General features: G+C 47.9%; 1 protein-coding gene across 1 annotated transcript; it reads left to right on the plus strand.

The window, feature by feature from the left end:
* Positions 1–6,525: 6,525 nt before the first annotated feature.
* prdm8b (PR domain containing 8b) lies at positions 6,526–10,467 on the plus strand. The gene is made up of 4 exons (XM_028996920.1): positions 6,526–6,693; positions 7,588–7,809; positions 8,001–8,232; positions 8,694–10,467. Exons 2-4 carry the CDS (start codon positions 7,591–7,593, stop codon positions 9,884–9,886), a joined length of 1,644 nt encoding a protein of 547 aa, XP_028852753.1. The 5' UTR covers positions 6,526–6,693; positions 7,588–7,590; the 3' UTR covers positions 9,887–10,467.
* Positions 10,468–12,408: the final 1,941 nt, after the last annotated feature.

Consider the following 12,408-nt stretch of genomic DNA (forward strand, 5'->3'; position numbering starts at 1 on the left):
AAGAATAAATGCAATAATCTGCACAAATGCAAAAATCTGTGTTACTATATAAAATATGCACGCTATTTGTACACTGTTGTGCACATGTAATAAACAAAGCAAAATGTTTCATATTTGGAAATTTGCCGAACCTTTGCATTGCAGAACCAGAATTGCAGAAACCTGGCTTTAGATGATGGGGGTGGATTTCCATCAGTCCTGAAGGAGCTTCTCTATCCCTTGTGTCAAGGATCATCTCATGAAGATGAGCAGAGCAGCCAGGAACGAAAGAATCTGATAAGAGATCGAAATATCTATCGATCCATAGCGTTTTATTAACAGTGACATTAGAAACGGGTGTCAGACTTGGTTTGTTCCAACAGTCTACAATAACGCAGATTTTTACAGTGATGATGTTGTTAACATAATTAAATTACGTTTATGACGGTGTTAATTAAAATATAAATTGAAATGGTGTCCGTTGTGCACTGGTTACAGCGGTGACATGAGGGTGTCATTTAAAATGTTAATTAAAGAAAGGTTGAAATGCTTTGTGCCAGTGTGGTTTACATGCTGATTGAAAAGGCGATTCAAAAGACGCCTGGTAAATGCTGACAAGGATAGACGAGCGCGAGTGTCATGTTGCAGTGTGAGCATGTAGATGCTGATATTCCGGCAGCATTAATTTATCATTAATTATTACGAATGAATGTAATCCTACTGACAATCTTCGAACTTATCTTCCATGATGAAGATCTCCCTGGTCCAGCAAGGTTATTCAATTTCATGTGAAATGGTTTAAAAAGAGTAGTATAATATCAGATACCAAATAAAATACAGTCCGTCTTATGGCCTAATAGCTAATAAAATAAGTGCAATGTGCACTATATGTATCAGTGACTTTGATGATATCGGATAATAAAGAGAGGTGCCTTCTCTTCCAGACACGCTGGAACGCAGAGCCCACCCCACTGAGCCCGGGGAGGACGGGAACTAGTTTTCACTCTTCCAGGGAACTGTGTGAACAGCCCGACTCCACAAACTGAGCTGCAATAGCACCTGCTGGTGGCTGGAGAAAATCACTGGAAAAAAAAAACACATTTTCGCATTTCTAACACAAAAGTCCGTTTTATGAATAAGCCTTAAAATAATCAGTAACACGTTTGCTTCAGGTACATATGATATGATATAAAGATTTTGCAGTAGGACACCTGGACAAATCATGCAAGGAAAATCAATTACATTGACTCGCGGGGAAGGGACAGGATGGGATGATGTCCCCCACCTGGAGCGTGTGACGTATGGACAAGAGGGGTTTAAATTGTACAGAATGAGGAAGTAGGGTAGTAGAGCTGTCAACCATGCCTTCAGGCTCCTCCCATTTTAAACGTTGATTATTAAAACATCATTATAGTTCATCTTCTGGGCATCAGAAACAATTACACACCAACACATGGATGGGTGGGTGGTTAGTTCCTCTTCTCCCACATATAACTAGCAAGCAGCCCAGGTAATCAACAACTGAACATGGGCAAATATTAATTTCTGAAACGCGTTCCTCCCTTACATATGGTTTGAACCATCACTGTTAATTTTCACTTGTATGTGCCTTTGCAGATGACTTAACTACTTGTTTAATGCAAGGAATTCATCTACCAAAAAAAACATGTTGGGGGACACTTTTATACTGAGGCTCAATCCACTGCTTGACGTGACATTTGCAAACTCTCCCCACGCACCATGCGGCATGAAAATAGGGCCCCCGGAGGGGACACTGCTTCAGGCCGCGAGAGAAGAGCCACCTCACTTTTTTGTCCTTTCCTCCAGTCTCCTCCATTGGAGTGGTGGATGAAAAAGCTCTGGCCTCCTGGGGAAGGGCTGGAGGTGACGGTGGCACGTCCGAGGAAACGGGTTTCATCTCGGCCGGATCTGAGCGTCCGCGGGCCATGGAGGGATATCTGCATCCCTCCTCTCCCTCTCCGTCTCGCTCTCTTCTGCTGCACAGCCCTCGCTGCGTTTTTGGCAGTTGCAACTGACCATCGTGCGCGGCCGTGCCAATTTTCTGTGAAAACTGGCACATATGGCAGCTGAAGTGCCATATGCCATAACAGAATATTTTTGGCTGTTTCCTCCATTTGTATAATCGCTGGATCCGGTATAAAAGTGGCTCATTATTCATTTATTCCTCACCCGCCTTTTTCTTTTTTTTTTTAATTCAACCCCCCCACCCCACCCCCAGCCCCTCCTGAAGGAACGTTTTGCCGCGCACGGCGTTCCGAGAGGTAATTGAAGGTTCAGCGGCGACGGCGTTCCATCTGATGGAGCAGAAGAGTTGTGTTAACAACTGGCTCCGGCGCTCACAGGTGACAGGGGCTGGCTGGATGCGGCGGCGGCGAGGAGGAGCATCTCCTCCCTCGTCCACCTCGCCTCCCCTCTCTTCCCTCCTCTCTTCCGCCCTCTGTCGGAGGCGGCCGGGGACGATCCGGCGTGCCGGGCTCTCCTGGACACCGCGTTCACCTTCGGGCCTGGACCAGCACCGAGCAAATCCTTCCTTCTCCTGCCTTAATCTACAGACGCCCAAACGACGCTTATTAGCCTGAAAGCAACAATGAAACCATAAATAGGTCAGAGTTTGATCGTGTCTCTATTTCAACTGGCTGCGAAACGAGCAGCGAAACGGAACAATGGGGATTAGTGAACGCCGATGAGGCCGTAGCCCAGCAAGATACTCGTAAACGTTCATCTCCGCGCCGCAAGACGTGTTCTGCTGCCCTAATCCCCGTTGTAATAACTAGTAATAGTAACAATGAAATAAATGTTGCCTGTCATCTCTGACCCCACAGAAAACATGTCGATGTGGTATCGTTCTCTTCAAGAATCAGAAGGTATCACTGCAGGTTAGCAGACAGCCTGGCAGAAGGTCCACAATGGGTGTGTTTCTCAGCAAGGAGCAGGCTTTCCCCTTTTCCTATTCTTTACGTCCCGAAAGATGTTTATCAGGGATTTTTTTTTTTTTATTAGTCAGACTGGTATCACATTAAATATACAAGAGACCTCATTAAGTGACCTGGGAGGGGGAAAAATACGTATTTTTACCTTTACTATTAGATGTCTCGTACACACACATTTGTCTTTATAGAATTGTGAGGACCCAGGTTAATAACTATGTAACAAATGCAACATACCCACACTGCTCTTCTAATTTGAAACTTCCAATCCCGTAACAAATAAAATCTTTATATAAAATTTAAAATAAAGTAAAATGTAACCTTCACATAACATAAATCAGAAATTGTCCTACACTTTTACAATGTTTTTTGTTTTTGTGTTGTGTTCTTTTTTTTTTTTTTTTACTTTTTAATAAGATATAATTACAAAACACATGAGGACACACACACACATGAAGATCTGTTTCTTTTTGTGACAGCAGTAGGCTGTATGTCACACAGCAGTAGAGGGCACAGAGGGTGTGCACTCCAGAAACACTGCCATTAATGCTGTGTGTGTGTGTGTGTGTGTGTGTGTGTGCATGTGTCTGTCCCACCAGCTTCGGCTCCACAGCACAGAGAAGCAGATGGCTGGTGATTGGGCGAGTTCCGTGGCTTTGACGCGGCCCGCCGTATTTTGGGGGGGGCCTTCATCATGCTTGGCTGGGCAGTAGGGGACCAGGAGGCGGAGTTAGCGCTAAGAGCATGTAAATCTTTTCATTTTCCGGCCTCTGGAGAGACAGCGAGCGAGAGAAAGAAAGAAAGGGTGTCTGCCTTTACCAATGGAGAAGTAAAGCCATGCCGTCCATTATCCTCCAGGAGGACGGAGCTGCGAGTTTAGTTTTTTTTTTTTTTTTTTTATTATTTTTATTTATTGCCCTGCGCCTGGCTGCGTATGCTGCACGCCGCGCCCGCGAGTAAATCTGCACTTGACGATAAGAGCCCAAGCAAACCACGTGACCCTTCTCTCCCGAATGCACCAAAGCAGGGCAGTTTAGCTCCACTGAATGGCAAATGGACTATTTAAAAAAATGAAATAAAAAGGAAACAATAAGAACATGGCGCCGGGCCCAAGGACCAGGAGCCGTCAGGAGTCAGAAATCACCGTCTGAAGCTAAAGGGTTTGTGTCTCCTGTGAGTCCAGTTGTCTAATGGGAACCGGTTCTCAGGCTCTCGGGCCTTGAACACTAAAAGTACTTCTGCTCAGAGGAGCTAATTCCATGAAATGACATTAAAAACCACCGGCACTCCTCCGTCTGTCTGAGCAGAAAAGGGCCGGATGTAAGAATGCATGAGTGGAAGGCCGCCGCATCCTACGTCAAAGCTCCCGGGGAGCTTTGGATGCAAGATGAGCAATCTGGGGTCCAATGAGAGAAAAGCCTGATTGTTAAAATACATCTACCTGTTCTAATATCTGTCTGTTAGAGAGCACAGCTATTTATGTACTCATAATCGCAGCAATAAAGCCCTGGCCTTCAAATTACTGAAAGCAAGTAAGTGTACGTGCATTCGTAAACAAGTGGATCAAGCATCAATATGCATTCACGAGTCTCGTTTTTTTTAATGGTGTCATTGGTTGCATTTCGTTTGAAGGCTTGTGGGTAAAAGTCTTCAACCTGGAGTAATTTCCACAAAAAAAAAGAATGAGCTGTTAATGCCGAGCCCCAGTTACTATTGGTTATTATGGCCATTGTGGGGACCCCGTAAACATCAATGCATCATCAATACATTGACTGTAGTTGGCAGAAATTCGATTTGTCCCTGTGAAACATCAGACGGGCGCCAGAAGACATGAAAGCCGTACCCCAGCAGCCGGTTGGTGAGGGACGAGTCGCCCCGGTGAGTCCAGAGACGGTCAGAACGGGGTCGCTGAAGCCGGTCTGCAGGTGTTGGATGACGCTCACGCCGCGACCTTCTCACGCGGGCTGCACCTTTCATCCGACTCCCGACTAACAAGAACAACAGAAACGAAAACACATTTAAAAGTGTGTGACTTGCCACAGTCCTGATCCACCGATGACTGATGGCCCCCTCGAGAACCTGCTGGTGCTGGAGAACCGTGCTCCCCTCTGGAAGAGAAACTCTGTCAGTTAAAGTGAGCCACGCATCCTTTTTTTTGTGCATAAATTACATGCATAAACAGGCGCCACAATAGTTATTATTAGGCTTTAAATAAAAATAATGACGAGGAATCGTTTGGGGGGGGAAACGAGGATGACGAACCTGCCGGCACGTCGCAGCGTGCACGTTAACAAAAGGGAAGAGGAGAGAAAGAGAGAGGAGGGGACAGACCGCACAAATCACAATGACTTTCACTGGCGCGGCAGCTGCTGGGCCCGCTGTAGGTGAAGATGCTGCCGTGTTGCCAGATTCGGCCGAGAATCACGCCGCCAGGCTCTCACTGTCCGGGATTTACTCTTGGCTGTAATGTAATAATTAGGGACGACTTGAACTCCGATCTAATGCATCTAATAGACACTGTTATAAAAATACACTATAGATTACGCGTCCACCTTGTTGTTTCTTTTCACACTCGTTTCTGAGTGGCAGGAGCTTTTGGAGCAGCTAGTACAGATCGTGCACCAACACCCAACATGGCTTACTGATGAAGCGGGTTAATTTGAGCTTCTGAACGAGTCTGATGTGCTGACAAACATTTACAGCATTTATCAGATGCGCTTATCCAGACACAAAGAGAGTAGAGGCTAGGGCTGAACCGTTTTTAGGAGAAAAAAAAATATTTTTGCGATTTATCTGTGCTAACTGTGCTCCCAGTCCCTCTTCCTGGGAGCCGTCTCACAATAAGCATGCGTGTGGAATTAACAGTGAAATTATCCAGTAAGTGGCTCTGTTGTGAGCAGTTGCTGTTATTTAGCAGCTAAAACATTAGTTTTGTCTACAATAAAAGAACATGCAAGTGAACCATGGCGCTTCCATTTAACAGAATTACCCCTTTTATTTGGCACAAAGTCATCAATCTCCACAACGTCATGGTCCACAGTTGGTTATTGGGCATCATTTTAACTTGGCACACATCTGATTGGTAATCGTGTGGGAAATTACACTCCTGACTGATAAGCATGATGGTCCCAAAATGATCACAGTCATTGAGATTTTACCGGTTACAATGTGAACTGGTTCCTTTTCGGAACTCAGCACTTCAAATAGCAATCAATAGCAAATAATTCTAAAATATGAACTTGAACATCAAACCAAAATGCCAAATGCCGTAAATGTAAATGTAAATGTAAACTACCTCTTTAGGACAGTGTGAACTGGAAATATACGTTTTATGTTCTTTTAGCACTTTTTTAGTATGATCTGTTAGAATCTGTTCTGTGAATTCCTTACTCACATTTTTCACGTGAGTAAAAAGCTTCTGGGCACCTTCAAGTCCCCACGGAATCGAACGGCTCACAACGGGCCAACCTGGCAACCGCGCCCTCCAAACAAGGCCGGCCGGAAAGGGGTTAAGGGGCGGGGCCCCGCGGCGCCACGCCCCCCCGTCGGCCAGATTAATGCGCCGCCAACAAAAAGTGCGCGTCGGGGACGTGGGCGCCAGTCCGTCAGGCAGCGCGCTTCGCGGGGACCCGCACGGCAGCAGGAATGGTGGCCTGACCGCCGGCGCTCTCCGTGGATTATATTCATATTCATATTTTTTTTTTCTTCAGCTGCATCATTCCTTCACCTTTTTTTTTTTTTTTTTTTTTTTTGCCTATAAGATAAGGTGAGTGAGAGAGAGAGACAGAACCGAACCGAACCCCGAATAAACGGTCCCCGTGAAACTTTCGCGTCGTGGTCGTCGTGGCCGCTAGAATAGCACGCGTTTTTAAACGATTCCGGGCCGCGTCGCCGCAAGTTTCAGGCTGCGTCGCACGGCGGCGGAATGACAATGACGCTCGGGTCGCCCCCCCGGTCTGGAGCGCGGAATAAAAATCACGCCGAAATACGGAAAATAAATCATTCAACAGGAAATATTCAACGTTCAAATATAACTTGAGCAAAAATGAAAAACAGCTTGCAGAAAGACTAAAATAAAATTTCAAATTTTCTTACGTTTTGTCCAAATTTGGGGAAGTTATATAGAATTATTCGGAAATTAATTAAATTCTTGGAAAATTTGATTTTTTTTGGGGGGGGATTCTATTTTCATGTGTTGCCACGGTAACGGGGGTTAATGGGAATATTTCTCCCGAATTAAATCGTCGTTAGGGGGAATGAGCGCCACTCGGACGAATCCACGGGAGCCGCGCCGAGCACGAAGTGCGTCAATTGTGCACTTTTTAGGATGAAATGATGTGGCTATAAAATCATAGACAATGATAACAATAATAAATCATAATAATAATAGCGACTGTGGTGTATGTCGCCATTATTTTTATTTCTATTCATTTAAAAGGATTTATTTTTTTGATGCATATAAAAATAATATATTTGGGAGGACATTAATTTTCATTTTTGCATTGAAGAAGTTTGCATCATGTAAAACATTTAAAAAACGTTTAAAAACACTATTATTGCACATAGTAATAATTTGGTGTCTTAGTTCTCAACAATTCGCGTTAACCATCAAGAAATATCTGGGATAATAACCAACACGCTTCCCTTTCAACACCAACAGCCGATGGAGGAGTCCGGTTCGCAGAAGCTGGCGCTGGACGGGGACGCCAAGGCCGTCCAGCAGTGCCTGACGGATATATTCACCAGCGTCTACACCACCTGCGACATTCCGGAAAACGCCATCTTCGGCCCCTGCGTCCTGAGCCACACGTCCCTGTACGACAGCATCGCCTTCGTGGCCCTGAAGTCCACGGACAAGCGCACGGCGCCGTACATATTCCGGGTACGCCCGCCCCGACCGCGTCCGCCGGAGCATCGGCCCGTTCCAGAAATAACCTTGAAACTTTATTGTCGTCGTGCTTATTTAATGCATGCAGTGCAATGCGGCATGCTGGGAAAAAGGGGGGTGACGTCTGGGAAGGACCGGGACGCCGTGGCCCTGACCGGTGCGTGTGTGTGTGTGTGTGTGTTCAGGTGGACACCTCGGCCGCCAACAGCTCCAGCGAGGGCCTGATGTGGCTGCGGCTGGTGCAGTCGGCGCGCGACCGCGACGAGCAGAACCTGGAGGCGTACGTGAAGAGCGGCCAGCTGTTCTACCGCTCGCTGCGGCGGATAGAGAAGGACGAGGAGCTGCTGGTCTGGTACGGCAAAGAGCTGACGGAGCTGCTGCTCCTCGCCCCCGGCAGGCCGCCGGCCAAGAGCAAGGGTGGGTCCTTCGGTTACATTTACATTTACGGCATTTACCAGACGCCCGTATCCAGAGCGACTTATAATCAGTAGTTACAGGGACAGTCCCCCCCTGGAGACACTCAGGGTTCAGTGTCCTGCTCAGGGACACGATGGTAGTAAGCGGGATTAGAACCTGGGTCTTCTGGTTCACAGGCGAGTGTGTTTACATTTACATTTACGGCATTTACCAGACGTTCTTATCCAGAGCGACTTACAGTCAGTAGTTACAGGGACAGTCCCCCCCCGGAGACACTCAGGGTTAAGTGTCTTGCTCAGGGACACGATGGTAGTAAGTGGGGTTTGAACCCGGGTCTTCTGGTTCACAGGCGAGTGTGTTACCCGCTAGGCTACTACCGCCCCGGTTCCGCACGTTTTCACGCGTTCTGCGCACGTCGCGCCGTATTTACGGGATTTGGTTTTTTCTATCGCCGCCCGCAGGGTCTCCACCGCAACCGTGTCCGGACTGCAACCAGCGTTTCCAGTTCGAGTTCCCCTTCCTGGCACACCTGCGGTTCCGCTGCACCAAGAGGCTCCAGAGCCTCGCCGGGGCCGACAAGGACACGAGCTCCAGTCCCAAGCCGGGCCCCCCGGAGCCCGGCAAGCCCTCCACCGACTTCCACAACCTGGCCCGCGACCTGGAGAAGAACCGGACCGGCCCGCCCAGCGACCGGGAGGCGGAGATCCTGAGCGAGAGCTCGGGGAAGCGCAAGTTCTCGGGGACGGAGGACGCCGGCGTCCCCGGCCGGAATAGTGGGCTGTCTCAGCCCATGAAGTCCAGGGAGGAGCTGGCCAGCTCGGCGCAGCAGTACCGCGGCGCGTACGGCCTGGACTCGGGCGGCGAGGGCAAGCGCAGCGCCTTCACCGAGGTCAAGAAGTCGGCGCCGGGCCCCAAGCACGGCGGGGCCGGCGGGGCCAAGGGCTCCGGCTCGTCCAACACCGAGAACAAGGACGCGGGCCGGCTGGGCGGCGGCCCCGCCGAGAAGCACGCGGGCGTGCGGCAGGTCCTCGGCGAGACGCAGTCCCCGCCGCAGTCGGCCGTGGCCAGCGCCTTCACGTCCGTCCCGCAGCCGGTGGGCGGCGGCCCCGAGAGGAAGAGCGCCTTCAGCCAGCCCGCCCGCTCCTCCTCCTTCGCCCAGCTCTCGCCCCTCGTCATGGCGCCCAAGCTCCTGGACTGCCACCCGGCCGTGGGCGACACCGTGTCCTCCAGCAGACTCTACCAGGCCGACCACCTGGCCGCCAAGCTGCAGGGCTCGGAGCTGGGCGGGGCCTGCCCCGTGCCGGGCGGCCTGGCCAAGCAGAGCCCCTTCATGTACGCGGCGGCGGCCGCCACCACGGCCTTCTGGCCCAAGAGCTCGGGCCCCATCCAGCTCCAGATGCCCTCGGCGCTGACGCTGCTGCCCCCCTCGTTCACCTCGCTCTGCCTGCCGGCGCAGAACTGGTGCGCCAAGTGCAACGCCTCCTTCCGCATGACCTCCGACCTGGTCTACCACATGCGCTCGCACCACAAGAAGGAGTACGCCATGGAGCCGCTGGTCAAGCGGCGGCGCGAGGAGAAGCTCAAGTGCCCCATCTGCAACGAGTCCTTCCGGGAGAGGCACCACCTCTCGCGTCACATGACCTCCCACAACTGACTCCGCCCACTGGAGCCCCCACGGGCCCTTCTGCTTTCACCGTGTTCCTTTGGCTACTGAAAAATGTCACGTTTGCGGTTTTTTTCTTCGGTGTACGCAAATACATTTTGAAAAAAATTATTCTATTTATCTCATGAGCTCTTATCATTTGAAGAAGGGTGAACGGTATGTGTACAATGTACTTTGCATTTTGTATATATTACACGTATAATCTATAGAAACGAGCTGAAATGTAGTTCCGTTTCGCGGCAAACTCTTCAGTGCTTTTTTTTTTTTTTTTTTTTGCCTTTTCTCATGTCTATACTTAAATAACGGACTTGGATTATCACGTCAGACTATATTTAAGAGTGCATGTGATATTAAATAGAAAATATTGGTTTAAGATGCAGTCTATACACGGCCGTGTAAATACTTGTTTTGTTTGAATACAAAGTGTCATATTTTGTGTCTGTGAGGAATAGAGCCCGTGCTTTTTTCTTTCTTTCTTTCTTTTTTGGTTTTTCTGGAAATTTACTACTTGATAAGTTTATCAAATCATGTCGAATGCTTTGACAATAAAAATAGCTTTATTTTCTTCTGAATGCGTCATGTGCCGCGTGTGTGAATGTACTTAGTTTTTTTTTTGATCAAATAATAGTCCTTTAAAAAGACGCCTGGTGTTCCGGTGGTCTGCAGGTGGCGCTCAGGGGGGTTCGGGGTAAATCCTGCCGGGGATCGGCACGGCTTTTCGGCGGGGATTCTTCACATTAATCATTCATCACAGTTTACGTCGTTTATGGTGCGTACATATGAAAAAAATATATAATAATAATAATAATAATAATCATGCATAAATACACTCAAAATAAGCAAAAGAAATGTATGTTGTGGGCGAAAACGGTTGTAGAATTTTCATTTATACATTTTCATGAACATAAATATATTTTGAAATATTTTGAACCACATATAATGGGGTTTTATTTAATTAGTTAGTCCCAGGTCGTTTATTTTAATTTATGGGGAACATCTCTGGGTGCAGAGATCACATCCCGCTGCTTCTCCGCGACCAAGCCGCCAATTAACCCGCACATCTCAGCCAGGCGGAAACCGGCGCTGGAATTTTAATGAATAAAAATGCCATTCGGACGTTTTGCGCGTCCACAATCTCGGTACAGGTTTGAAAAATAATTAAAACCACAAATTCAAATAAACTTAAAACGCTGACGCCTGACCCGCACAAAAAAGCCACACAGCAAGTGACCCATGCCATCAGAAAGAAGGTGACACGTCCGGACCACTATATATATAAATATTACGCCATTGCACACATTTATACATTAAAATACATATTTTAAAGGCCTATACAGTTCATCGTGTTACAGTTCGATTGCTTGATTTTAGAACGCGAATAAAGCAAAATTAATTAATAATAATTAAAATCATTAAAGCGAGAAAAAAAAACATACATTCACAAAAGACAACTGAATTTCAACGCGTGCATAACGTTTTTTTGATTTTTTTTTTTGTTAAACCCGGCCGCGGAAGTAAAAGCTGTAAAACGCCTCGGCTTGGGAAAAATAGCTGAACAGCGACACCAAGCGGACGGATGGGGTAGTACAGGGACGGCGCTCATGGCGCCACCGGCTCTTTTCGCGGACTCTACCGCCCTCTGCTGGCGGGCGGCGGCGCTGCGTCTTCACGTTGGTGCACGTTTCCTTTACTAGAGAGTTAACCGGTCATCGTTAATGTCCGTAAGTAATTCGTAACGGGCACTTTGGGTACAAGTGGAAAGCTGCCTGATCAATTCCAAGGTTAATCATTTTGAACGACAATTCAAGATATTTTTTTTCATTTCTGTCTTTTATTCGAAGCACTTTGTGGTAATGGCAGACATCTTCATTTTAAAAATAAGTAAGATACTTACAAACTTACAAACCCCTTCTTTCATGCTTTTGTTGCCACGATAAACTGTTCTTTCAAGGTATACAATGAACATGGCATAATTTGCTATTTTAGTCAGCTAATTTAAAGAAACTGAGCTGAAACGGCGCTGTCTCTTAGACAGTTGAAGAGGTCAGAAATGGCACCTGTTTTCAGATACATCATCCCAGGAGGTTTCATCGGCCTCTCCACACTCACGGCAATGGATCTGGTGCCTTTAGATGGTGGATCTGCGGAAAATCCGGACGAGTTTGAGTGGCGGGAGGCCTGTGGTCAGGATCCTCGTGGGGGGATATTTATTGCCCGCCGTGCTTCGGCGTTGGTGTCATCCCCCCGGCCATAAGCCCGGGGTACATTTGTCACGGGCTCACTCAGCACCCTCGTGTCGGGAACAATTTCTCTCCGTGCACATGATAGGCCCGCTGGCCCGACGCCCTCGTCCGGCCTGCCGCAGCACGAAGGCAGCAGTGCATCTTCCCTGCTGTACGGTGAACAGACAAAACTCCAATATTATGAATATACAATGAGCGCAAACTTTCAAGGGTTACGTCATAAATGTTACACAAACAGTGTTGCCTGATGCACGATGGGCTCGGCACTAC

This window comes from Denticeps clupeoides, chromosome 11 (genome assembly GCF_900700375.1).
Source record: "Denticeps clupeoides chromosome 11, fDenClu1.1, whole genome shotgun sequence".
NCBI lineage: Eukaryota > Metazoa > Chordata > Actinopteri > Clupeiformes > Denticipitidae > Denticeps > Denticeps clupeoides.